This window comes from Scleropages formosus, chromosome 9, assembly GCF_900964775.1.
Source record: "Scleropages formosus chromosome 9, fSclFor1.1, whole genome shotgun sequence".
Taxonomy (NCBI): domain Eukaryota; kingdom Metazoa; phylum Chordata; class Actinopteri; order Osteoglossiformes; family Osteoglossidae; genus Scleropages; species Scleropages formosus.
The window spans coordinates 19,166,087-19,193,195 of NC_041814.1; the positions used below are offsets into that span (position 1 = coordinate 19,166,087).

Sequence of the window (27,109 nt, forward strand, 5' to 3'; positions counted from 1 at the left end):
ATAAATCGTATTAAAGGGTGTGAAATGCAACATGTAAAAACAGAACTTCGTGATTATTATTATTATTATTATTAGAGACCGGAGGGCGGCCACGACACTGTGTCCTGTTCGTCTGTTCGCAACGTCACGTCAGCCGATACATGAGGAAAGGAAAACAATAAATAACTAAAGATTTTGTTGTGTATCATCTTGGGCTCTACGGTTAAAAAGTAACCAGCAGATTGAGAGTAAACACACAACAACAGACCGATAACAGCAGGACAACGTCACTCAGAAGACATGATGGGACGGGTATTTCTTTATTCATTGGGATAACAAAGGACTCATCTCGTTCAGGTTCGTAGATTTCTATGTAATTCTGAGATCTGATTCAACCATATAGATTAATTTTTCATTAATGTTCCAGAACAAACTCTTAAATGCATTTATAAATCGTGTAACGTTTTGCGCCACCACTCGAATAGTACAAATAGCTCTTTTGTTACATTAGACTCCATATAATGGCTGGACACACATAAAACTGCTACAAACAACCACTCTTTGTAAAAGAACTATGAGTTATTATACTATAAAGAAGAGAAAACGCCACTTTCCCAGAGCTCTGGAAGTCATATCAACTTTCAGCGCATTAAAATCCCTGACAAAGAGGGACCAGTACGCGGGAAATGATTGGCTGAAGCGCATGCCTCGAGCGCCCCGCCACAGCTTTGTCCCCCAACCCCCCCTCGCGCCCCATAGAAAGCTGCGATTGAACCGAGAACTTTCCGCAGTAGCGCTTCGATCCCGGCCACGCGGACGTACGGACGCAGGCGCGCGCGCGTCGGGGGACCTTCGTAACGTTGTGAGAGCGAAGAGTCGTGTGGCTTGAATCACTGACCGTTTCAGCGGATCCTTTTCAGTAACACAGCGTAGAGCGGCATCGCCTGGGTTTGCAGCGCAAAAACAAAAGAAAATGACTCAGTTTAACAAGGGACCGGCCTACGGATTGTCGGCTGAAGTGAAAAGCAAGGTAATGTACAGAATATTCTCTTCTGATTTGGAACTTTATATTTCCTCATCATCGCTATCATCACCAGCTACTCGTTCGTTGTGATTCCGCAAGCAAGAGTTTCGACTTTATGTGCAGGGACTGAGGAATACGATGCGGGCTGCGGTGTTCTCTAATTATTTTAAAAATTTTTGTGAAATGCAGCGGCGGGCACCTTTGGAATGGACAGTTTTGAACGACTTAATGCTGTGGGACAGGCTTCAGTAGTGATTAAAATAGTGCGAGGTAGAAATGTGGCGCAAAGACTTAGGGGAAAAAAGAAAAGCTCGGACGGTTTGGGGCCCGTGTTTTCGCCGCGTGCCGTTTTTCGTGGTTCTGAGACACCCGGGGGCGGGGGGGGAGAAGGTCACACACAGAGACATACAGACACACACACTGGACTGGGATAAGGGACGAATCGAATGGGGGCCCTGCAGCAGGGAGCCCGGACCGCACTGTCCGACATCATGATCGCTGAAGCCTGTGTTCTCCTTCCTGACGTGTTATCCTCTCTCATTTATCCTCCTGCACCTTCCTATAATTGATGGAGCACTAGTTGTTTATTTGTTATTATTAATTTATTTTGCCTTTTAGCAGTGCAGATGCGGGGTTGTTATTGCACTGTACCTCGCTGTGTGTTCTGTCCCGGGGGGGCGGGGATCTGTATACCGCTTCTTTTACAAATAACAATGAATCAATTACGATTTACCGACTCATTGATCAAGCTATTTATTATTATTACTCAGTCGAATTTTACTGTCTTGCTCATTTGAGGTCAGATTCCTGTTTTGTCCTAATAAATCGTGGTGTGTGCTGGTGAAAAATGTTTAGTATTTCGTAATTCCTGAAGCTGAATAACAAAAATCTCGTTAATAGGTAAAGCATCTTAGAAATAACCCGGCCGCTTAACTGTAACAGCGATTAAACAAGCAATGGATGAGCCTGATTTAAAACTAATACTGTAATTACTGTAAGAGATATTATTTTGTCACTATACAGCTATTCTCCCATCGAAAAGTTTAACTACCCGAGTATAGGGAAGATGATGGGGATCTTTAAAACTTTGGGAGCCTAATGTCATTAAATGTGCATCATGTGGCCAGAAACATAGAATATGGTCCTTCATTAGTATAATGGAATGTTTTTTCTACCAAGCATAACACTCTTCCTTTACCTTCATCTTTTTTCAATTGTGCTGTGCATTCATTCCATAGTACAATATCTGAAATCATTAATAACACAAGGGACAGCTGCCTGTGTAGTGGTTAGTGCTACTGCCTTTGGAACTAAAGGTCACAGGTTCGATACCCACCTTCAACTGTAGTACCCTGGAGCAAGGTACTTACCCTGAACTGCTCGGGTGAAAACTACCCAGCTGTATAAATGGCTAAATAGCCGCAAATACCTTAACATTGTAAGTTGCTTTGGAGAAAAGCATCAGCTAAATTAGTAAGTGTAAAAATGTTAATCTGCAGCACATCTTTAATAAACAGTTACACTGAAACCTGGAGCTCAGAACCCCTATGGTCCAACCTCAGTGAATAGTCTAGTTATACCCTGCTGAACTGGAAGGTTTACAATAGGAATTTGTACCTAGTTCAAAATTTCTGAAGCATGACACAATCCCTTCTCGTCAGTAGATACTGGGAAACGGTTGCATTTAGGTAATGTAGTCTGGATTTTGCATCTGCCTTTCATTTTTAATACCAGCCTTGCAGGTTTATTTTAAGCTGTACTCTGTTTTAAGAGTTAATTCCTGCTCTCTTACTGTGGACGTAAAATCACTTCGCTTGAGTTTTAGGGCATTCATCTGTATTCATTTTATTTAACTATTTTTTTTAATCATCTCCAACCTATGAGCCTCAGTTTGAGAAAGTGTTTTGGCAAACAATTCAAGGGGTGTCATTATTACAGGATTCAGCTTTGTGATTCATAACTCATTTAAAAAGTTGTCAAGTAGCCTGTGAATTTTCACAGTCATTATGAAACAGTGAGTAATTGGTTCTGTATGGGTTCTAATGTGGAAGGTTTGTTAGTGTGTGTTTTGGATAGCTCGCAACCCCTTTCTTTCATTGTTATTGACAGTTACGCAGTGGTTGTTGTTCCCTTTACATGAATAAAAGTAGGTTTTTACATTTGTTAGGACATGACTTGCTAGATTCCTTCAGATCCCTCCGCACGTACTCTTTGTTCCAGTCGACTGTGTGGGCTCTCCTTGAAAGTCATGACATCTGCTTTTGGTTGATGTGAAATGTAAGATTTAGCTGAATTTCAAACCCTAATTGCTTAACGCGTGCTTAAATTGTACTGGTTGGGGGTTTGTTGGGTTATAAATGAGATTTATTGTTTCCGTTAAAATAGCTTGATTAATACCAACTTCAGTGAAAATGGTTTGTTGTTTGTGACTTTTTGGTAGCAAGATTTGAAGAGTTTAGACAGGATTTCACTGCTGGTATGCAGTGGCTCTATTCGGCATACTCAGTTTTTCAGCGTTATGGTCAGACTTCCTAAATAAAGCCAAGGGCTCAAAGTTTTTGCCCGTTTTGGCTTCAGGTAGGTACTTGTAATTTGTCAGTTTCAAGCTAATAATGGGCCTTTTCTTCAGTTTAACATTTTGCAGGGTAAGTGCTGTCAGACAATTCTTTTGTCAAAGTTCACACTGTTCAGATCAATAAGATACCAATATTATCTCTATCTGTCCTTCAAGTAAGCTTAGTTAGATCAGGTACTAACTTTAACCAAGGTAGCTGGATCAAATGACTGAAGAGAGGAGGAATCTGAGATCCTCACTCTAAAACTTTTGCTCACTTAAATTCAGTCATCACAAGGTGTAACTGTAACCAAAGATTTGGGGTTTGTTTCCTTACACTGATATTACTGCACTAGTTCTTTACGACTGACAGATGGTGGACCCTACATTGAGTGTGCCTGGTTTGCGTGACAAAAAGACATCTTAAGCTTTGGCCTCCAGGTAGAAGCACAGTGAATCTCATCCCTCATCAGATGGGGTTTTTTTTTTTTATTTTTTTTTTTTAAATATTGGCCTGTCGGTGTTCTGTGTTTCTTCTGTAACACCTATATTGACTTTGACAGTTATGTCATTATTTGACAGACAGTGTAGTACTCCAGGAAATTTGAATATGGTATTAATGACATGGGTCCCTGCTTCTTCCTTCAAGAGAAAGGTAATGGTGATATTTATCTAGTTTGATGTGACTCTTGAAGAGAAAGGAAGACGTGCATACTGGTTAATCTTCGGTTAGCAGGGCAACAAGATTTCTGTGCAGTCGGCATCAGTTTTGTGCTCCTCGTGAAAGTGAAGAGCTGGTTTTGCTTTGCCATGGACCACTTGTACAGTGATCCAGGTTAACATGCTCCGAAGCATCGCGCAGTCCTGTGCTTGGCCTGGCTCATGTTCTGTTCCGTCAGCAGGATAGGATGGGAGAATGTAAATGACCTTAGCAGTAGCTGTCTGAAATGAAGTTCTCACCTTCAGTAAATTTTCATTGTCTCTGTTTTGCAGATGATGTTTGTCAGCTTTTAACACTGACAGTAGTTTGTGTGTTTGCAATTAATGCAGTAGGTTACCGCTAAGATTTTTTTCAATTTTTGCCAGTGTTGGCTAACTAGCTGAAAGCATACTAATTAGAAAAATGTTGCCTGCAGCATTAAAAATAATCTTGCTTTATGCCCATCCGTAACAGTGACTACTGGGGAAAAAGCGGCAGACCTATTACAGTGTTTGTCTATCCTTGACAAATGTTGTCAAAGATTATGTAGCTATATAAAGGTGATCCAGTCACAAAGTAATTGCACTGCCAGTTTTAAAGTTCTACTACAAAGTATTGGCAGGTAGCGCAAGATGAACAACATGTTCACGTTTAAGTCCAGAGCTCTTGTCGGGTGTATTCCCTGCAGATGAGAGCAGTCAGGTCATAAAAATATACGTGGGATATGCGATTACTACATCTCTGGACTCACCATCTAAGCTGGGGGTATTCTCTTTGAATTGTCTTGCCTAAACTTAGTGTCAGTTTCTATTCTTGTTGTGGCAGACTGCAAAAATATAGTAATTAGTCCATCAAAGGTCATGCTACTATGTTTTTACCCTATAGAGTACCTTCACCAAATCAATACTTTGATTAGAACATATTCAGATCAGATTGAATCTTAAAATAGTAGATGATGATTTGAGTCTTTTAGTTCAAAATGTGTGAATCTTTTCCCCAGCATTAAAATGCATATACAATCTGGTTACAATTTCAGAATCTGTCATTTCGAACCTTATTTGCAAAAAGGGCAGGCTCACAGTTTTCATGTAGTATTTCGAAACAACTTTTGCATTAAGATTAAATGAAATCAGACTGCTCTGTTTTTATTATAGCTGAATGTCACCTTGGTTATTCTCAATACAGAGAATAAACCTGAAGGTTAGTGGGTAAAAATAAAGGCTTACAGAAAGTGGCACAAAAATTGTGGCACCTTTTCATGCAGGTGCGAGCGAAATAATTCACCAAGGGCCTACGGCCACTTAGCACGCCAGAGGGTCGTGCAAACAAAGGGCTGTTTACATGCGCTGCCGTGTGAAAAGGCAACTTTGCAAACGTTTCAGCGATCCGGGACCTTTGCTGCAGGTCACAGGCATGTGAGCGTCAGGCAGCGAAAAGCGCCGCTCAAAAGCTCGACTGTTGGGACAGTTTTAAAAGGGCACGTCGGCAGATTGTGTGTCCGGCATTGCGTCTTGTTCCCCGGCACTGACACTAGGGCTCTCTGTGAAGGGAACAGGGTGCTTATTGACTCCGGGATACAAAACCTGAGAGAGAACTCTTCACTGAATGGAGTCCAGGAGTTCGGTGTCTCTCCCGGCCTTGAATTACCCTTGACCGGCCATAGAGCAGACCGGTTTTTGTGTTCTTTTTTGCTGTAGTCAAAGTTAGAATTTAAATATTTGCTTTTTGGTTTATATTTTGGTGGCACGGGAGGTTAACGGTGATGGAAGAATGTACGGGCTGCATGCCAGGCATTTTTTCCTAAATACAGATGTGTTTTGAATTGACTGCACCTGCTCTGCCTCGATCCAGCAACCTACAGGTCTCTTACATTAGCCGAGGACCTGAGATGATGTCTCAAACCAGTCCGTTAGTGGTTGATTTAAGTCCTTGCATGCTGTACCGTGCGTTCCACATTTTTTACACTTTGACAAAGGAAGCAAAATGACAGTAAATTTTCACAGAAAAGACCATAACATCAGCATGGCCTAAACTTGTATATTTAATCAGAGCCCCGTTTTGTTTTTTCTTCTTCCTCCATTTTTGCATTTTGTTTCTAAACTTGGGCAGCAGCAGACCATGTTGGGAAACTGTCTGGAAAAACTACGAGTTTCCATAAAGTGGACTTGTAGAATGTAGCATGTGAGTCACTGTCATTGAGGTGAAAACTGAGTGATATAACGAATAGCTTTACTCGGCTCATGTGGTGAAAGAATGCAAAGTTGCAGTGCGGTTAGATCTGTGCATACTACAGTAATGCATATCCCTCATGAGCTTAAAATTTTATATTCAGTAATGAAATTCTTGAAACTATTTGCTTTTTTTTTTTTTTTTTTTTTCCTCCTCTCCTCCCCCCACTGTATTTGGTTTCACTGAAGTTTCCATTGATTGTTTCCTCCCCGGTTTCTCCTGTCATATTTGGAAAGATGTTTCCATTCTCCTATAACTTTTGCATGTATTTCCCTTATGCCACTCGCGCTAATACAACACGTTTGCATTTAACAAGTGACTAATCAGCATTCTCAATTTTGCAAGATTTTAATATGACTGAGTGTTGAAGTGTGACTGCTGTCAGTTAAAGTTTGATTTTTTAAAAAAATCATTCCTGTGGTTTGGCTTGTCGTGCATTTGGCAGAAGTTCTTGATGAGCCGCATGGCACAGGACACTTGATGCATAGTCTGAGATGCTACATAACCGGTAGCAAGGTTTACCCTTCTGTCAGCACCATGCTGTAAGTAACTAACTGCTTGCCAAAAACTGAACCGAGGATTTCTGTTTTGACACCGTCAAAGCAAAAAAAAAAAAAAAGTGCTCATTAATTCAGTTTTCTTAATGTGAAAAGAATTAAAAGAATCACTTTTGCACCCCTTTTCTCATTACCAGAGCTTTCACAGCTGGAGACACTGGATGAGCATAGACATCTGTGTGGATAGATCCAGGGAAGTTGTATGGCGGGTGGAGTCGGGTGACAGTGACTGCTGCTGCTGCTGCTGCCACCCTTGGTCACAGAGGTAGAAGCAGCTCGTGTCAATATGCGCCCGCATTCCTCATTACGGCTCCAGATGAGTTTTTGCAGCCTCACGCCTTCCCCACAAATGTTGGGAGGGATGTGGGTCAGGGTAGTAGGAATGGTGGGGGGAGAGCTACATACCCTGCAATGTGCTGACGTGGGACATTTTCCTGGATTGGCCTCCGCTGTGCCGTGTGATCCTAGCACTGCCTTCTGCTGCTGGCGTTTAACCCTGTGCTGCTGTGATGGGAGAGCCAGGAGTCCCACTGACCTCATGCTACAGAGAAAGTCATTCCTTTCCCTCTATAACCTCTTGTAGGGCTGTATAAATGGGTAACTTTTCCTGGCCTAATTTAGGGCAAGTACTTTAGTCAAGTGCACTACAGTGGGAGATTGAAACTTGAGAAGTTGGGGGGCCAAAGGCAGCAGCTTTAACCGCTATTCTACTAGCTGTCCCAGTAACGGATCACACTAAAGGGTTACATAGGGATATAAACCATCCAGGCCTTGGGGCAGGTACATCCCTGCGTCATTTCATGATAAGCTCTTTCACATCGGTCCTTTATGTGTGAAGGTCACAGTGTAACACGGCTTCAGAAAACTGTGAATCTTGCTGATGTGGAAGACGGTAGAAGCACCAAAAAAGTTTCTGTATTCAGTGGCATATCACAGGGGTGCTGTAGAATATAGGTTTTGTTGTGGGTGACTGGTAGTGGAAGGGCAGTGACATGCTGCCATTTGGGAGTGCACTGTGATGTTAAACAGTAGCAATGTATTGATCAGCTGGAGAGAGCTTGTGCTGGCTTCTCCAGTGGGATGGAGCAGCAGCCCAAGCCAGGGCTTCAGCAGCAGAACCTGTGAAAAGCACTTTCCCACAACATTAAGAAGAACAGGCAAAATAAACAGCTTTAATGTAATTACTAGCTAGATGCAACATAAAAAAAGCCCATTTATTCCCACTGAAAAGGGTTTAATATGACAGAATACCAAGTTCCCACAAGGAGTGTTTATCTGCTCACTTCCTACATGTGGGAATGAAAGCAGTGTACTGGAATGAGTGGGCACTCCTGCGTTCTCCCCCGGTTGTAGCAGATGCTCAAAGCCATGTGGAAGCGCTTAAGGGGTTTGAGTCCTGTGGGAAGGAGCCAGAGTTTTCCAGATTGTCAGAGTCTTGGCCTGACTCTTCTGTTAAGGAGAGCACTGGGTTTCAGCTGCTGAAAGTAACTGTGGAGTGGAGGGGGAGGAAAAAAAAAAAGAAAAAAAAAAACTGCCAAGGCCTCTATATTTGGGTTCAAGCACAGAGATGGGTTCAATACCAGTCTTTTTTTTTTTTTTTTTTTTTCCCCTCTCTCCCCTGCTTCAGTCTTGTACTCATGAGGGATGCTGTCCATTTCATTATGGAGTTGTCTTTCATTAGACTGATTTTTTCAGTGAAAATCTTTTTGTTCTCTTAGAGAAGACACAGCACTGAAAGCTCATCCTCCTTTTTCCTTAGCCAGTTGTTTCCTGTGAAATCTGCATAGATTCGGCTCTGTTTCTGCTCCAAGGGCTCTTGTTAGACCGGTGTGTTGTGCGTCACCTCTCTCGAACACACTGTTTACAGTGCTCCTGGAGCCAATGGTCTGGAGGTGCTGCACTTCCTCACCCCTCATGTAACGCATGTAAAAACCTCATCGGGGCAGGGTTCAGTTGCTGTGTCACAGGTTTCCACCACCGCCACCACCTGATACAGCACTTTTACAAAAAAAAATTAACGGAAGTGTTTTGCCTTTACTTCATGGTCAACATTGATAGTAGCTACTACACATCAAAACTACTAAGAATGTAGTACCTTTTGAATTTTTAAATGTCCTTTGTGGAATACAAAAGCACACTTATGAAAGTGTTTTCGTGTAGTTTTCCCTTCACTTAAAAATATTGTGTAGCCAATTTGAAAAATTTCTTTTGAGACAGTTTCAAATGCTACTTTAGCTACATCCAAAAATCCATGTTATTTAGCATACTCTTAGTATTGTACAGTACGTTAGCATGCAATTTCATTTCTTGTTCCTTGTGTCAAAACTAGAGGCCTGCAAGGCATCCAGTGTAAGCAGCCAAGTAACAGTGAAGATGTTAGTAATAGTGCGAAAAGAGGGGATATATCATTGACTTATGTCTTTGAAGAGTCTTACTGTGGTGCTCATGGTTTGTGGTTATGCACTGAAGCTTTGGGTAGTTAGGGATATGGGTTGATTTGATTGGCTGTTTACTTTATTGGCATCAGTTGAGCTAATAAAGCTTTCTGGAAGACAACTTACAACATTAAACTTGTACTTCAAGGAACTTTCAATCATTTATCCATATACACAGCATGGAAATGTTTACTGTAGTAATTCGTGGTAAGTCGATGGAGGCTTATGCAGTGGTAGTGGGGTGTCAATCCCAGGCCTTTCAATTCCAAGGCCATGGCTCTAATGCTGCCTTCTGTTTTGCACGTTAGTTGTGTTGAGTGAAAGAGGGATGCCTGACATCAGTTTCTTGAGCCATTCTTAGGTGAACCCTGACACTGGAGTGGAACATGTCCATGCAATTTCCTGTGTCCTGGCGCTGCTGGCCTCGCTCCAGGACAAACATGTACAGTAGGCCTGAAAGAGACATGCAGCGCTACAACAGCTCCAAGTTCAGACTAACATTCTGATCTTAACTCTAGCTCCTTAGGATGAATGGATTCTTTTTGCTCTTTCTGAGCACCTTTTGAAATGATCCAAAGGCTCTTGTGAAAAATGAAATAAATACTGGTAAAAATGTGCTTTTTGTTTTGGGTACCGGTTCGGGCGTGTGCGCTCCCCTCTCTTCAGGTAAATAACAGTGCGAGGCGATGAGTGAGTTGTCCTCTTGAACAGATGTTGCTTCGTGACACTTAACGAATCCCATCCTGGAAGCCAAGAGGTTGTAGACTCTCGAGTCAGATGGGATAACCCCTAATTCACCGTGCGTGCCACAAAAGCCTAACCTCTTGCTCAACAACAGAAAAAACAGGCCGAGCAACAAAGTTTGCGCTTTTCTTTCGCACCACTTGATCTTTCTGTTGATATTACCTCCCTCATTGTCTACCTGCTGACAGATGTGTCATGATGTCGACCTTAGTTGTAGGCAGAAGTGGAGTATTTCTTGATTCTGAATTAAGTAAACAACCGTTGAGATGTTAGAGTGCCTTTTAATGTCATGAAGTATAGACCTGTAGGCACTTGGATGCCTTTTTTGGGGAGGCTGTGATTTGTCAGGTATTTTCCTCTGACATGAGTAAATACATGGTTCCTTTGGAAGAAGTGAATGACAGGGGTTCTTGAGTGAACCTTGGAAATCCTTGAACGACACTGGAAAAAAGTTTCTCCATGGAGGTAAAACAAAGGGAATTAATGGTGGGAACTCCATGTGTCTGTAGTCAAAGTGCAGCCAGCCATGTCGTCTTTCTCGAAGATTAAATTTACCTCATGCCTAATGACTTCTTGTAGATGAGTTCAGGTTGAGTTCACAGTTAAACTGGATTAAAGAAATAAATGGACCTTAATGGAAAGAATCTGTATTATGGCTTAGTGAACTCAAAAAGCCCCTTGTTTGCAGAACTCAATTAACAGAGGCTATTTCTGTCTTTTTTTCCCCTCTCCTTACTGCTCCAGCTGAATAGCATTTGTACATTAATTTTTCACGTGTTTAATTGATCAGCAATCGGTCACCTCCCTAGCTCAATGACTTATCAACTAACAATAAGAACGGCTCTTTGTGTGCTAACTGTGACCCTAAGCACCCTCACTCTTCCAGATCGCCCAGAAGTATGACATGCAGAAGGAGGAGGAACTGCGTTACTGGATCGAGGAGGTGACTGGCATGCCCATCGGAGAGAACTTCCAGAAGGGTCTGAAGGATGGGGTCATCCTGTGCGAGTGAGTGCTGGACTGTGTATGTGTCTGTGTGCGTCTCCTTAGTCCCTAAGTCCCCGCAGCATGACCTTGACACCCTGCCTTTGCCAGACAGCTGATTCCATCCTTTCCACTCTGTAGGGTGTTTGATTTTAAGTGATGCATTTACTGACTTCTGCTAAATAAATTGCACCTCTCAGCTCCTTTCTGTGATCACTTATTGTTAAGCGGTGCATTCCTATATGTCGCTGGTCATTTTGTTTCTGAATTTAATTTAGCTTATCTTTTTTTTTTTTTTTTTTTTTTTTTTTTTTTTTTTTTTTATAAATGTTTTTTTTTTCAATTCTATGTTACACACAGCTTTATATGAAACAACCTTTTTGTCTTTCTAGATTAATTAACAAATTACAGCCTGGCTCTGTAAAGAAAATCAATAATTCACAACTGAACTGGCATAAGGTAAGTTTTTTTTTTTTTTTTTTTTTTTTTTTTTTTTTTTTTTTAAAAAGAACCCCATTGATTTATAGATTGTCATCCAGCTTCCATGTTTACTTCTTTACCTCTTTTTTCCTCCCCCTCCCACAGTTGGAAAATCTAGGGAACTTCATTAAAGCAATACTAGCATATGGCTTGAAGCCCAATGACATCTTTGAAGCGAATGATCTCTTTGAAAATGGGAATATGACTCAAGTTCAAACCACACTCCTCGCATTGGCCAGTATGGTATGTTCCCAGTTTCTACAAGACGTGCTAAACTGGCAGTTTCTGCTTTATACATGTTTGCAGTATGTAGTGTACTGGTTAAGGACGTGGCCTTGTAAGCTGCCGCTTCGAGTCTCATGAGTTTCTTAGGGAAGCAGTGCTGCCGAAACCAAAAAAAATTACAAATTTGTTTGTAAGAGTCAGTAACCGCTGATGGACTGAACTTGTTTGTTTTGCTCTTTTGCAAACCTTTATAATTTTGGGTGTTGTAGAATGGCAGCAAAAAACTAAAATTACAAGTTTGTGTCACAGAACAGTCCCTGCTGTCATCTTTGACATGAAGGGCTTTGTTCAACATAGTTTTCTAAATTAAAAATTCTAAATGGCTGCAGTTGTCATGTAACCAATTCATAAATGGAGTGTAAAAATTTTTTAAATTTCTGTTCTTTTGACTTTTGTTTAAAAATCTCTCAGGCAAAGACCAAAGGTATGGACACAAAAATCGACATTGGTGTGAAATATGCAGACAGACAAATGCGTAATTTTGACGAAGAGAAAATGAAGGCTGGCCAGTGTGTTATTGGACTGCAGGTATGATATTGTTTCATTAGGCTAATAAAGTGATCTAAGGAGGATCATTCTAGAATCTATTGTGACCCGCTCTGCTGCCAACTACACGTTATGATTTGTTCTGCTGCACTCTGTGCTCACCTTGACTGTATGGGCATGTTAAAATTATGCATTTTCTTCCTATTTACAGATGGGGACCAACAAGTGTGCCAGCCAGGCTGGGATGACCGCATATGGGACGAGAAGACACCTTTATGACCCGAAGATGCAGACTGACAAGCCTTATGACCAGACAACCATCAGCCTTCAGATGGGGACAAACAAAGGGGCCAGTCAGGTGATTTGCCCTGCAGCAGTATTTTAAATATGACAAAGGGGATAAAGGACATATGTTTGAACAGACTAGAGGAATAAGGAGGAACTCCTGTAGAAGCTGCAGAGTTAGTTTTTCTATGATAAAGAGCTTCTGTTAAGCTTTGATGTATGAAGAAGCATTTGATAATGCCAATTATACAGTTTGATTTATGGAATGTGACTGATCTGGCTAAGTCCTCTTCTCTCCAGGCTGGGATGCCAGCCCCTGGAACCAGAAGGGACATCTATGACCAGAAGGTGGCTCTGCAGCCGATGGACTCCACCACCATCTCCCTGCAAATGGGCACGAATAAGGTGGCCTCCCAGAAGGGCATGAGTGTGTATGGCCTGGGCCGCCAGGTGTATGACCCCAAGTATTGCCCCCCACCCCAAGATCCCACCATTCACACCAACGGCAGCCAGGGCACGGGCACCAACGGCTCAGAGATCAGCGACAGTGACTATCAGGCAGAATACCCTGACGAGTATCATGGTGGCTACCAGGATGAGTATGGCGGTCACTACGATGATCAGGGCGTTGACTATTAGGAAGCGCATGTGGTGGCTAGAGCAGTATTAAGAATTATGTTTTATCAACAGAGCAAGTCTTTTGCTTCCCTCGCTAGTCTTCCATATTTTATGCAAAAAGTGAAATATTGCCTTAAAAGCATTCCTTTCCCTGTTTGAACAGCAGCCTTGTAGTTTTCTGTAGAAATGCAGAGATACAAAGGACTTATGCGGTTAAAACATTCCTTTTTTAATCTTTTTTTTTTAAAAAAAAAAAAAACCTTTTACGAAGTATGGAATACTCCTAACATTCTTTCTGGTCACATATGCCTTTTTACACAATTCTGGCAGTTTCTGTGTCTCTGCTGTCATAGTAGAGGTGGAATTCGAAGAATGTATTGATTAGATTGGTATCTGTTTTAGTGGAGCAAAGTACACAAAGGTTTGTGTTTTAATTTGACTGGCAATCACTGGAACTTAATATTCATAGAGCAGTGACTGGTGAGGAAGTGAATGGACAAAATGACCAAATACAGGTTTTGTTTCACTTTTTTTTTTTTTTTTCCTCTCTCTCCTTTGTGCCATAATATCCCCAGTGTACTTAAGAATTCCAAGTTCCCCAATGTATTTATTGTCATGTCTTTCCAGTATCAACAAGTTGATTTCTGTTATATGATTCTTTTTAAGAATACATTGAATGTTAAATAAAATCTTAATTCCTTTGTTGCTTAAGCTTATATCCATGTAGGTGATGTGACTGTGCTTAACTGTATACTTAATTTCAGGTAATAATTTGGATGAGAGCATAACATGACTCCCTTGTCATAAATCATATTGAAAAAAACAGAGCCTTTTCCACTTTTTGATGCGAGAATATACTGAAGGTGTGCTATTAACCATTCCAATTAAGTGGTCTCTGGTGAAGGTCATCAGTAGACTAAAGCTATCTGGTTCTAATTTTTTGTTAAGATCTGGTATTGTCATAAATGGTCTGCTTAGGTTCACTGGCAAAAAGCTGACAGCTCAAACATTGGCATTAGAAGAAATCTTACTGCTGGTCTTCTGATTTAATTCCCAGCACTGAGTTGCTAGGATTCTCAATGTACATTAAAGCTGTTTGAATGAGACGTACCCATAAATCATCTGACCCAAGTTGGCCTCAGAAGAGCTCTCTGGCAGGAAGCCCTTGAATCAGCTTCCCACACTTTCTGGAAGCAATAAGCAAACTGAAAGAAGCTGCCAGCAAACCGCAGGCTTTGGTGTTATATAATAATATGGGGGGGGGGGGATACAGATTGCAGTGTGCTCAAGCGTATAGCTGGCAGATAAAGAAATTCAAACACGCTCAAGCTCTGAAGCTCTTCGCTTCTCCTGAAACTGTTCCTAATGTTGCAAAAAGGCCTCGGTAATTGGAAGTGCGAGTTGGCAACCCTCTCACGGGCACCTCTCCAGGGCGACCCGCAGGCAAACTGTCTGCAGAGCTCAGCTCTGTCTTCCAAGGCTTATATCACATATGAGACATTCGCTGGTGACATGCTAGCAGTTTCCTGAGCTTCTCTCAAAGGTGTTTGCCAGACACACAGTTGCCATTCCAGTGCAATTCGGTTTGTTTTTCCTCTTCTGACCCTGTGTGTGTGTGTGTGTGTGTGTGTGTGTGTGTGTGTGTGTGTGGGGAGGGGGGCTCGGAGGCATCATTTACACACATCTGCCATATTTGCTCAGGATTTGTCAATGTTTAACCCTTTTTGTGCATCTGTGTCCCCTAGCAATCTTTGTAATGCCATGTTCTCTTTTGAGGCCTGTGTGAAAAAATCTATGTGGAAATAGAAAGTTATTAAATGGTTTAGACTTTTTTTTTTTTAATGTTTTTTAAACCAAATTTTTGAAACTACCTTCGCCTTAGCTGCAATCAGCTTGGTGAAGCACAGGGTAACAAGAAAGGTCGATTCTACAGCATTCCGCCTTGTGAAGAAGGCGGAACTACGGTACACCTTTTCTGCTGTGGAAACAGACGTTAGTGTTACCGGTGTAGGTATTGCAGAACTAATGGATTAATGGACCAGCCATGTGTTATGTGACTGCTGAGCTGGAAGTCAAGGTAAGTAAACAAAGCGGAGTTCCAGCATCGGAAGGACAGCATGATAACGTCCGTTGCGTCAAGGACAGACGCCAGGGAGCTTCACGAGGAACAACTGATGGCGTTCATCCAAAGTCTGTTTTCCTCTCTCCACACTGGTGCCTAGGAATAATAAATGCTTTGTGTGGCACTGGAATTCATGCTGAAAATGCAGGACTCAATTATAGATGGGGGGGGGGGCTTGTTACCGCGGCAACTGCAGAATGTCTTTTAGCGGAAGCCAACAGCTCGACCAGTAGGGCTGCATAGCGTTACACAGAGTTTCGCCTCAAAGCGCAGCGCCAAGAACAGGCAGCAGCATTGCAGCGGGGCACAGCTCTGGGGGTCAGATGCTCTCCGAGTCTTACGCAAACATTGGTGCGAAGGACATGTTTTGATTTATTGTATCCGAAAGCAATATTTCTAGGGTATTAGGCCGGGTTGGGGAGAAGTCGAGGAAACTCGTGCAAAAACTACGGAACTTTCTGCTGCGGTGCTTGACGGGAACGAAACCGTCCTTCGAGTGTTTCGCAGATACTGTCTGATACGTTCTTCTGCGTGACTTCATTGATGATTGGAACGTCTCTCTGTAAGGCAGCCTTTGGAAATGGTGCCGCGTGGGACACGTTTCAGGCCCGCAGTCGCCAGAAGAGGAGCTTTCCTTGCTGATGTCACGCGAGACTTTGAGGGGCTGCTTGCGGATTTAATTTGTGATGAGTTTCACAGCCGCGAGCTGCGGTAGAGCGACGTCGAAGGCGTCCTCTACGAAGAGCGGGACAGCTGGTAGCGTAGTGGTCGGTGCTGCTGCCTTGGGTTCCAAAGGTTGCAGGTTCAATCCCGTCCACATTTCCTCCTTTCCTTTGGTACTCAGTTGCTCCAGTAAAAGTACCCAGCTGTATAAACAGGTAAATAACTGTAACCCTAACAATGTAAATCACTTTAGAGAAAAGTCCGCAGAAACAAATCACTGTAAGATTTCCTCATGGGGTGATGACCAATGGGCCGCGATGCTACGGGAGGCTGCGAGAAGGAACTCTCCAGGGCTGTCTGGACCGCATTTGGGAAGGACTTGCTCTCAGGCTTTATGGGCACCGACAGGCCACTGTGCCAGCTAAGTGTAACCAGGACCCATATGCTCCTCTTCCGCAGAGCGTGGGTCCCCGCCTCCGCCGAGCACCATCGGATTGGGACGCAGCGGTCTTTTTCTCCCCGTCGCCACGTGACCCTCTTACATTCCTCATCTTTATTGTTAGGAATAACTGGAAATGAGAGCGAGCAACTGGCCATGTCAGGAAATGAAGGTGGAAGAGAGCCCAGTGGCTGCCCATTATACTTTCCCTCCCAGAGCCTGGCGATTCCAGAAACTGCAAGGTGCAGTTCAACACACTGTAGAAAGTAAAAACATTTGCCAGTTGTTTGCGCTAAACAAGCCGGCAGCCAAAGAGCAGAAGTAATTGGAGACGTTACGCTGTTGCACAGGAAGTCAGCCAAGTTCAAAGTTCGCAGTCTCAAGGCCTCCACTGTGCTCTCTCAGACCCCTCTCCTCCTTCCGACGAAACTGTAATTTAAGAAATAGTTACTGCATGAAGGGAAAATGTTGCCTGTACTTTGGCAATACTGTTGTGGTGTAGAATAGACTGTGTTTGACTGTGTTTGGCTGTTTGAGATAATATCGCCCTCTGGTGGCCATCAGCGGAACTGCTGCTTTATTTCACACTATTTCTGAGTCCTACTGAGAAACAGCTGAACTACAAACTACACACCTCACAGACACCCTAAATCCCCCTCTACGTACACAGCTATATAATTACTTCGCTACTGCGACGGTCGACTTCTTAAAATCCACAAACAAGTCCGGCTTGTGTTGTTTGCCATGGAATACTTAAGCGTACGTGCGTAATTAACAAGGTGCACAAAATCTCCAGTGACACATACGATGGAGACGCCAATACCTGCTTGTTCAGTCTTGAAATGCAGTATTTCCTCTAAGTACACCTATTGTACTTCTGGATGAGCTACTTCATCTGTGCCAATATTGAAGCGCACATAAAAAAAGGGAGGATAAATATCCAGCTGAGAAAACGGAGTTGAGCAAGACCTCCACCTGTTTGACTCATTGTCCCAAATCCAAAGGCAGAGCCAGTTTATACTGCACATAAAGACATTTGTGGTCGAAACAGAGAACAATGAGATGACGCCGTTTCCAGTGCAAAGGAATTAGTGAGAGTTTGTGCTTTCGGTGACTTATTCTACATGGGGAATACTGGACGTGTCTATATGGCACTAATGTCCTTAAAGCCACCAGCAAGGAGTCCCAGAAAAAAACGAAGAGGAGCACAAAGAAAAGAAAATGGTCAGAATCCTTTAAAACATCGAGAGGAAATGAGCGAAAAATGGATTAAACGTGCTTTTTCTCGCAGTTCAGTCTAAAGCGGGTTCTTCAGCTCAGCTCATTAACAGCACCCATAGCAAGTCCCAATGACCGTGTACGGGCCTCAAACAGAGCCCTGGACGGTCCCACCGCTGACTGTCGGGGTGGTTAAGGGTTTGCTCAGCCTGTCTCTGTTAGCGGAGGACTTCTGTAACTTTTAACGGTATGTAGGCTAGCTACATTTCTGAGGTAGACTTTTTTTCGTGCTTCTTCATGTTCGGGTTGTGATTAAGGTTCCCCTATTATTAAAATGAGCAGTATGTTTTTTCCTCGGTCCCCTGTCCTGGGGGGGGTGGTTGCATTCGGGGTTGGGGGTCCATAACATCAACACTAACTGAAGTACAGAGCTCACATACACAAGTATCCAGCGGAGGAATGTGGCCGCTTACCCCTTCTGGTCCGAATGCCCCAGGCTGGGGGACGAGCCGAACTCGGAGGATGTTTTTCCTCTCCTGAAGACAGTGAAGTGAGAGGCAGGGGAGTCCTTTCAAACCGCTCTCCAAGCTAAGAACAGCGAATTCTCGCCTGGGTCTCATCGAAATATAACCGTTTTTTTTCTAATTTCCTTCCTCAGAGCGTGGAATCTGAATATGAGTCAAATATTGGTCAAAGAAAATTCCTAAGACAACCTTCGTACTGAGCGGTAATGTGAAATCACGCTCGCTTGTTTTACAGATGTCCACAAACTTTAATTTCCAACAGGGGATTTTTACAAGAAATAACTTGGAGTAAACTGATTTAAAAAAAGAAAAAATCCACTTTTTCTCAAGAGATTCTTAAAAACCAACCAACCAACCAAAAAAAAAAAAAAAAAAGACAGCGAGCAGCACATTTTTCTCTTGTGAGACGCTGGTGTCGCAGGAAGGTTCGCATATCCTTTCAGTTAGCGTGTCTCGTGTGGACGCCGCGAGGATCTTTGTCCGATAATGGTGTTCACCTTCAGCTGACCTTGTGATGAATGAGCTTCATAACGAGTCAGAGCTGAACACGTCAGCTGAGAACTTCTCTTTCGAGCTTCACAAAAGCTCAGACTCTGCGATTTTTGAATTAACAAAATGCAGCGAGAAGTTTCCTTGGGGTCAACTTCTTATCTGTCCAGTGGTGAAAGTGTTTCCACCGTAACCGGTTCTCCTCAACTAACAGATGAGCTCTGGTAACAGTAGTGTGCTGTGGGACCACCGGGACTGAGAAGGTGTGTTTAAATGTCCCTGTGCCTGCTAAGGGGGTACGGTGGTGCAGTGGGTTTGGCCTGTGCCTGCTCTCTGGTGGGTGTGGGGTTCGAGTCCCGCTTGGGGTGCCTTGCGATGGACTGGCGTCCCGTCCTGGGTGCGTCCCTCCCCCTCCAGCCTTGCGCCCTGTGTTGCCGGGTTAGGGTCCGGCTTGCCGCGACCCTGCTTTAGACAAGTGGCTTCAGTCTGTGTTTGTGTGTGTTTCTGCTAAAATGGTATAACTTCAATGACAAGAACCACGGAAGTAGGAACCGAAAGGGGCTGTATACACACACAGCCCTTAGATGTCTCACTGCTTCATTTGCAATGTTGAATTTTAGTGCCGTTATGTTCTTTCCGTCTGATATTTCCTGTTTTTGTCCACAGCTCCTTTTGGCTCAATTTGCTCTTTATCCCCCCATAAAAGCCATTTTATGGGAAGATGACTTGAATCGGAGAAGCTGCTTGTTTGGGTTTGGGCCCCTGTTTGTTTACACGGCTATTAAATGGAAATCCTCTAAACCAGCAGGACGTTCCCAAAGTGCCTCGTTCACCAACTTCTCATTTTTCATCTGCGCTTATGGAAAATTTCACAAATATCATGTTTGCTTTTATAGTTCTTCGAAGAGTTTGAGAAATTCCTGAATAATAAATCTTGATGTGAACACGCAGGGAATAACGCTGCATTTGCGTAAAATAGTGTGGCCCCGAGTTCAGTTGTGTGCGTCCTGAAAGTAGAGACATGCTGCCCCACTGAACAGATGATTCCAAATAACACATTCTTACCGTGGTAAAGAGGCTTCATGTAACATACTGCCGGCATCAGCTCTTAATCACTGCAGCCCTAACAGGGTGAGGACAAAAATAGGTGTACTTTCTAAATGTGGGATTTTAAATGCTAGTTGCCCAGGTGACGAGGATAGTATACACACACACACACACACACACACACACACACACACACACACACACACTGTCTGAACTGCTTGTCCCATATAGGGTCGCTGGGAGTCGGAGCCTAACCCGGCAACACTGGGCATAAGGCTGGAGGGGGAGGGGACACACCCAGGACAGGACGTCAGTCCGTCGCAAGGCACCCCAAGCAGGACTTGATCCCCAGACCCACCAGAGAGCAGGACCTGGTTCAACCCACTGCGGCACGGCACAGCATGGCACAGCACGGCACAGCACGGCACAATACTGTACAATGGATGGAACACAGCATGTTACAGTGCGGCACAGTAAAGCACAGGACAGCACAGCAGAGTATAATACAGCACAGCACAGAACAGTATAGTACAGCACAGTACAGCTCAACACACTAATGGTCATTTGAATAACACTGCATTATGGTAGTTATTTGGTTGACAGCTTCTTCTAAATCAACCGAAAAAACGAGAAGGGTTCGAAATAAATAAATAAAGGATGAGATCCCAATAAATGAGCTATTTACCCATATCATTACCTACATATTCATATAATAAAATGTATAAACCACTTGCTGGTTTGATAGCACATACAGGCCAATAAAAAAAACGTTTCATATATTTATTATATCAAGAGCTTGTGACATTTCACCAGAACATGATCTTAAAACCGCTCTCATAAATTTTTAGATTTGCTTTGAACATTTGAATAAACCACGACTCGTACGATGTAATATCGCAACAATATTCCCGCGTTCGCAAAGAGGGATCATAGCAAAGCTAGCCTAGATAAGTCAGATGACGACACTCGGCGAAAGTATATATAGGCCTAATCTGTTAACGGTAAATGGTAATCATGTAAACATGATTTTAAAAAAAAACTTGAAGAGTGTAGGGTTTTCTTAAAACACTATTTCTTGTATTTAACGTTAGCTGACATTTTATCCCAGCGTGATCATATCACTTTTTGATGACTGCGTTGAATTTCACTTGGACTTTATGCAATATAATTATGTCCTCATCTCAAACATGCATGTATTAAGTTGATTGTAAATGTATTGTTTTAGTATTTTCAGTAGAGCTACTTCCCATTTTTTTCAGTGTAAGCCACTTACAATTATTTACCCATATATTTTACTTGCGCAATTCAGAGGAAGTACGCTAAGAAATCAGAGGCACTGCAGACCGGGGAATTCAAAGTGGGGTCCTGCTAATTTGGGAAGTCACTGCTCTAACCAATACACCACCCGCTGCCTCTTAAATTCAAGCTTTTTTGGGGTCTCCAGAACACTGAACCCTGATCAGCTGCAGGCCCTGTAAAGCAGCGTGTTTCAGAAAGCGACCACAAGGGGGCAATGTAGTTATGGAACAGGAGAGCTGCTTGGATGCAGAGCAGCATCAGCTTCACCTGCTTGTCTCTGCTAAATTAAACATATCCAGATTTAGCTCTGAAACAGCTCTGCTCTCTTTTCATCTACAGTTTAAGACATTCCCCTGGGAGGAACAAGTGATTCCTATAAGTTAATTACCTTTTGAGTTTATTAAAGGAATTTATGAGCGCCGAGTTAAAGAACCAGTGAGGAACGAAGCCAAAATGCAGAGTGCAAGAATGTGTGTGATATTTGATGCTCAGCTTTGAACACAGTGTTTTTACAGCCTACGTGGGGAGATGGTGGTAGTAAAACAGAGTGCGCACAACAAATCTGTCCAGCTGTTCGCAACAGGGATAGTCATCCGGCACGGCAATGACAGCCAACCTCAGGCCATGCTGCTTCACACACTCCTTAAATGAGGGCATCCCTGTGGGATTCTTCTGGGCGGAGGTAAACCTCTTCTGAAATACATGACAAACCAAGCAATCATTCTCAATGCGTAATGGTACAAATTAATTTCGCAGATAACACCCAAAAAAAGGTCAAAATCTATAGCAAACACAGAACCAGTATGAACACTCCTGCATTTTCAACTTTCCAAAACACAGGGAGAGCCACTTCTTTGCATTCTCAGGCATGTGAATGGCTGGATGAGAATGAAGCAGAACTGGTTTCTGAGAGGAGGGTGCGGCGGTGCAGCGGGTTTGGCTGGGTCCTGCTGTGTGGTGATTCTGGGGTTTGAGTTCCGCTTGGGGTGCCTTGAGATGGACTGGTGTCCCCTCTGGGGTGTGCCCTCCCCCCTTCTAGTATTGCGCCCCGTGTTGTTGGGTTCGGCTCTGGTTCACCTACGACAAGCAGTTTCAAACTCTGTGTGTGTGTGGTTTGTGAGAGCTGGTGGTGTCACCCGTGTGTACCTACCTGGTGGAATGCGCACTAACAACACCTTCATTGTTCCAGTGCACTGAAAGAGCAAACACGCTCACGTGGGGCACAGTTCAGTAAAAAGGCCTATAATGAAACACTGTCAAGTTCATAAAAAAGATAAGGGCTCATAAACGCTACATACATTGCTTCCTCATTAAAGAACAATATCACAGTGGTATGTAAACGTATGAATGACTTTGGTGGTATGGGTAAATATTCCTCTTGCAGAATAACTGCACCCTTATAAATGATCAAAAGTATAACTCTGTTAAAAAAAGCTCTTGGCTTTTAACACTTCACGTAATGACTTGTAGTACACGGAGCAGCAGGTGAGTAGCAATGAAAGCAGTTGCCACAAGAATGACATGAAATTAAGTAAATGCAATGCAGTACCTCTCAGAAAAGTAAAGTGCATTCAAAAAGTTTTCAAGCCTCTTCATTTTTTTCACATTTTTTTATGTTGCAACCTTAAGCTAAAATTGTTTAAATGCATTTTGTCCCACATCAATCTACACTCAATACCAAAAAATGACAAAGCAAAAACAGGATTTTAGAAATTTTTGCAAATGTATTAAAATTAAAAACTGAATCATCACATTGACATAAGTATCCAGACCCTTTGTTATGGCATTTAAAATTTTATCCCAGGTGTATCACATTTCTACTGATTGTCTTTGAGATGTTTCTACACTTGTTTGGAATTCACCTTTGGTAAATTAAGTTGATTGGACATGATTTGGAAAGGCGCACACCTGTATATATAGGATCCTATAGCTGATAATGTGTATCAGAACAAAAGCTAAGTCATGAGGTCAACGAAATTGCCTGCAGAGCTTAGAGACAGGATTGTGTTGAGACACAGATCACATCAGCACTGAAGGTTCCCAAGAGCGCAGTGACCTCCATAATTCTTAAATGGAAGAAGCTTGGTACAACTGTAACTCTTCCTAGATCTGGCCAAACTGAGTAAACGGGGGAGAAGGGCTTTGGTTAGAGAGGTGATCAAGGACCCGATGGTCACCAGAGATCCTGTGTGGAGATGGGAGAAACTTCCAGAAGGACAGCATCACTGCAACATTCCATAGATCTGGGCTTTATGGCAGAGTGGCCAGATCAAAGCCTCTCCTCAGCAAAAAACCCAAAAAGACACCCAAGGGACTCTCAGACGATGCAAAACAAGATCCTCTGGTATGATGAAACCTAAATTGAACTATTTGGCCTCAATTCTAAGCCTCATGGCTAGAGCAAAACAGGAAGTGCTCATCACCTGTGCAATACCAGCCTCGTGGTGGCGACAGTATCATGTTGTGGGGATGCTTGTCAATGGCAGGGACTAGAAAACTAGTCAGGGTCAAAGGAAAGCTGAATGGAGCAAAGTACAGAGACTTCCTTCATGAAAACTTGCTCCAGATACCTCTGAGCCTAAGGTCTACCTTCCAACAGGACAATGACCCTAAGCACAAAGCAAAGACAACACAAGAGAGGTTTGATACAACTCTGTAAATGTCATTGAGTGGACTTCAACCTAATCAAACACATCTCTGGACAAACCTGAAAATAGCAGTCCACCAAAGGTCCCCATCCAACCTAACAGAGCTGGAGAGGATCTGCGGAGAAAAATGGCAGAAAAACCTCAAATCCAGGTGTGCAAAGCTTGATGCGTTATACCCAAGACTCAAGGCTTTAATTGCCTCAACTAAGTACTAATCAAAGGGTCTGAATACTTTTGTCAATGTGATTTTTCAGTTTGTTTTTAATAAAATGCAAAAAATTCTAAAATTCTGTTTTTGCTTTGCCATTATGGGGTCTTGAGTATAGACTGATGAAGGAATTAAGTTAAACAATTTTCACTTAAGGCTGAAACATTAAAATAAAAGTCAAGGGATTTGCATGCACTGTACATACACAGTAAAAGTACCTTTCTGAACGAATGGGTAAATAATTCAGTAGCTTATTAAACAAAGTTCACACTGAACGTGGCATTGCAGAAAACCAATAGCTATACCCCAAAGAGAAACAAATAGAAAAATAATAGGTGGTACCCCTCTGCTGTTCACCTTTGTCATTTCTGCAGAAATATCTCTGGTTTGGAAAGTTAACTAAAAAGTGCAAAGGTTGCTGAATGAGGCAGGCATGTAACGATGTAAAATTACACAAAATATCACTCTTCCCATTACTCCAGTTCTCATATCACATCACAAATTCATTAAAAATTTTTTACTCTTATCTGTCAGCAATACTGCATGTCTCAGGAATGTGAGAAAGGTTGCGCAGTTTGGACTCTGATAACAACAAGGAGAAGGAGCGGGCGGCAGACCCGTCTGCAGAGACACACTGGTACGGTTCAGTGCTTTGATTTCACTTGTGCGGCGCGGACACGCTGTCAGTAAGGTGCCGACCTGATTCACTGCTTCCGCTGCCATCCCAGGGTATCGCAGTGGCGGGAGGGCAGCGGCGCATCCTGGGAGCCTCCCTTCAAGCAAAAATATTAACTGCAACCATGTGAGACATGCCTGCAATAAGGAGCAGGAGATAGACTGTGTACCAGTTTGGCATGTGACTCTTTAGACAAAGTCCAAACAAGCTGTAACGGCTGTGTGGTATCACTCCCTGTGTGTGAATTGCTTGAGTTGCGTAACGGCACTCCAGACTAGGTCGTAATTGAATCAGTCTATTCCCAGCCCTCTGTGGCCTACTTCATCACTGACTGCTCGTTCACAATAATTTAGAATTATGCATGTGCTAATAAACATACGTTTTCTTTGGCAAGGCCAGTTGTTGCACCTCAACAGGAATGAAGAGCCATCAGATGGAGGTGGCGTGCACTCGAGTGTGTTTGCTGGGGAAGACAATGTGCAGGCCATGCCATATTTGAAGGCTGATTTTCACTAGACGTTGCCCGAGTCCAGTATAAACTCCTCAATAGCTTGTGACCAGACAGTGTGCCCTCCTCAGAGACTGCTGTGAACTGGTTGCGAAAGCCGGTGTGGAGACCGGGGCGCCAACCCAAACAACACCCAGCCTCTTCGGGGAAATGGACTGTGGATAGGCTGTGCCCAAAGCCGGGGTCACCGGGGGGCTGCAGGATCAGGGCCCAGAGACCATTGTTCATCAGCATCGAAGGGAGAGAGGCAATGTGTGTGTGTATGTGTGTGTGTGTTGTGTCAAACAGGGTTAGTACAGGGCGGGAAGCTATGTAGGAACTAATCACAGCTCTTTAACAGCAGGAGGCTGTATAGAATCTTAATCACAATGGCATGTAGTTTATGGGCGGCACGGTGGCACAGCGAGTAGCGCTCCTCTCTCACAGCACCTCCGTGGTGCGAGAAAACATGGGTTTGATCTCTGCGCAGTCTGTGTTGAGTTTGCATGTTCTCCCCGTGTCTGCGTGGGTTTCCTCCGGGTGCTCTGGTTTCCTCCCACAGTCCAAAGACATGCTGTTCAGGTTCTCCATAGTGTGTGTGACAGAGAGAGAGTGCGTTCCACTGATGTATGGATGAGTGACCTGGTGTAAGTAGTGTATCTAGCAGTGTAAGTCACCCCGGTGAATAAGGTGTGTGGGATAGTAACACTACATAGTGTCCACTGTAAGTTGCTTTGGAGAAAAGCATCTACTAAGTGAATAAATGTAAGTTCAAAGTTACCATGTAAACTCCCCTGAATAAAAGTTAATGTAAAGACAAAACTTGCATTGTTGAAGGACTACGAAGCAGCTACTTCAACAAACACTTGCATTTCTTACAAAGAAGTCAACATCTTTCCAGACTCAACAAATTAACCGTCACAGAGTGATGGTGTGACATGTTTTGCGTAGGGGACGTAGACTCTTAGGGCCTTCCGTCGGGTCCTGGTTTCTGACACACGCTGTCCGACAGTGGTGGGAAAAAGCGGTGGAGCAGTAATGTGGTCCTTTTTGGTGACTTTCCAGTCTGTTTGTAATTATTCAGCACAGACATGCTGAGTCAGTGTCAAGAGTCAACTGGAAGGCAAACAAGTCCCCCCCCCCCCCCCCATCTGCAGAAACCAGCATGGTACCTGACATAACGTACTTGTTGTGCACTTAAAGTTCAGTCAGAAGCTGTACGTGACAATATTTTACGACTTTGAGAAATTTGGGAAATCATGAGTAACATCACAATGTTAAAAAGCCTTATGTTAAATATTAAGGATTCCTACTTAACCTTCAAATAAAACAGATTTTATCATGATATCAACCATAGCGGCGGGACCACTCTCCGCTGTACGGAACAAATTTTGCTATATAATCATTGTTATAAAGTATCGCACAGTGAACAGTTCCGCAGCTGCTTAATGTACTTATCCCGAAGGCGGCTTTTTTTCATTTGGAGCATTTTTGTTTTCCCAAATGAGTAACACGAGGGCCTCACTCTTATCAAGCACATTTATCCCACATGTTAAACACAAATTAAAATCCTCTCTCGTATTCGGCGAGATTTAAGAATCTGTGGCCGTGTGAGGGACACTAGGCTGCCGTGAGAGCGGAGTGAGAAGGAGCCGATTACTGTGGGAGTCCTGCTCCCAGTGCTTGGTCACCAAGTCCCTCTTATCTGCTGCAAGTGTTTCCATGTGTCGCACCCTAGTGCGCCCATCTGGGAAACAATGCAGTGATGGAGAAATGTTGAGTAGGCCCTATCTCTGAAGGACCAGTTTAGAAAATACTTTGCATAATTGCGGTCAGCTCTCTGCTGTTGTTGCGCTCGTCATCGAGAGAGCAACCAGTCAGCGGTGCAACTGAGATCGTGGTCCAGTTGTTCCTGTGCATCATGGTCTT

At 43.2% G+C, this 27,109-nt stretch overlaps 1 protein-coding gene across 1 annotated transcript; it reads left to right on the forward strand.

Annotated features, from left to right (window-relative positions):
- The first annotated feature begins 746 nt into the window (after nucleotides 1-746).
- Nucleotides 747-14,183, forward strand: cnn3a (calponin 3, acidic a). The gene is made up of 7 exons (XM_018753811.1): nucleotides 747-1,009; nucleotides 11,109-11,230; nucleotides 11,599-11,665; nucleotides 11,792-11,929; nucleotides 12,383-12,499; nucleotides 12,669-12,815; nucleotides 13,043-14,183. The coding sequence occupies exons 1-7, from the start codon at nucleotides 953-955 to the stop codon at nucleotides 13,379-13,381; spliced, it is 987 nt and encodes a 328-aa protein (XP_018609327.1). The 5' UTR covers nucleotides 747-952; the 3' UTR covers nucleotides 13,382-14,183.
- Nucleotides 14,184-27,109: the final 12,926 nt, after the last annotated feature.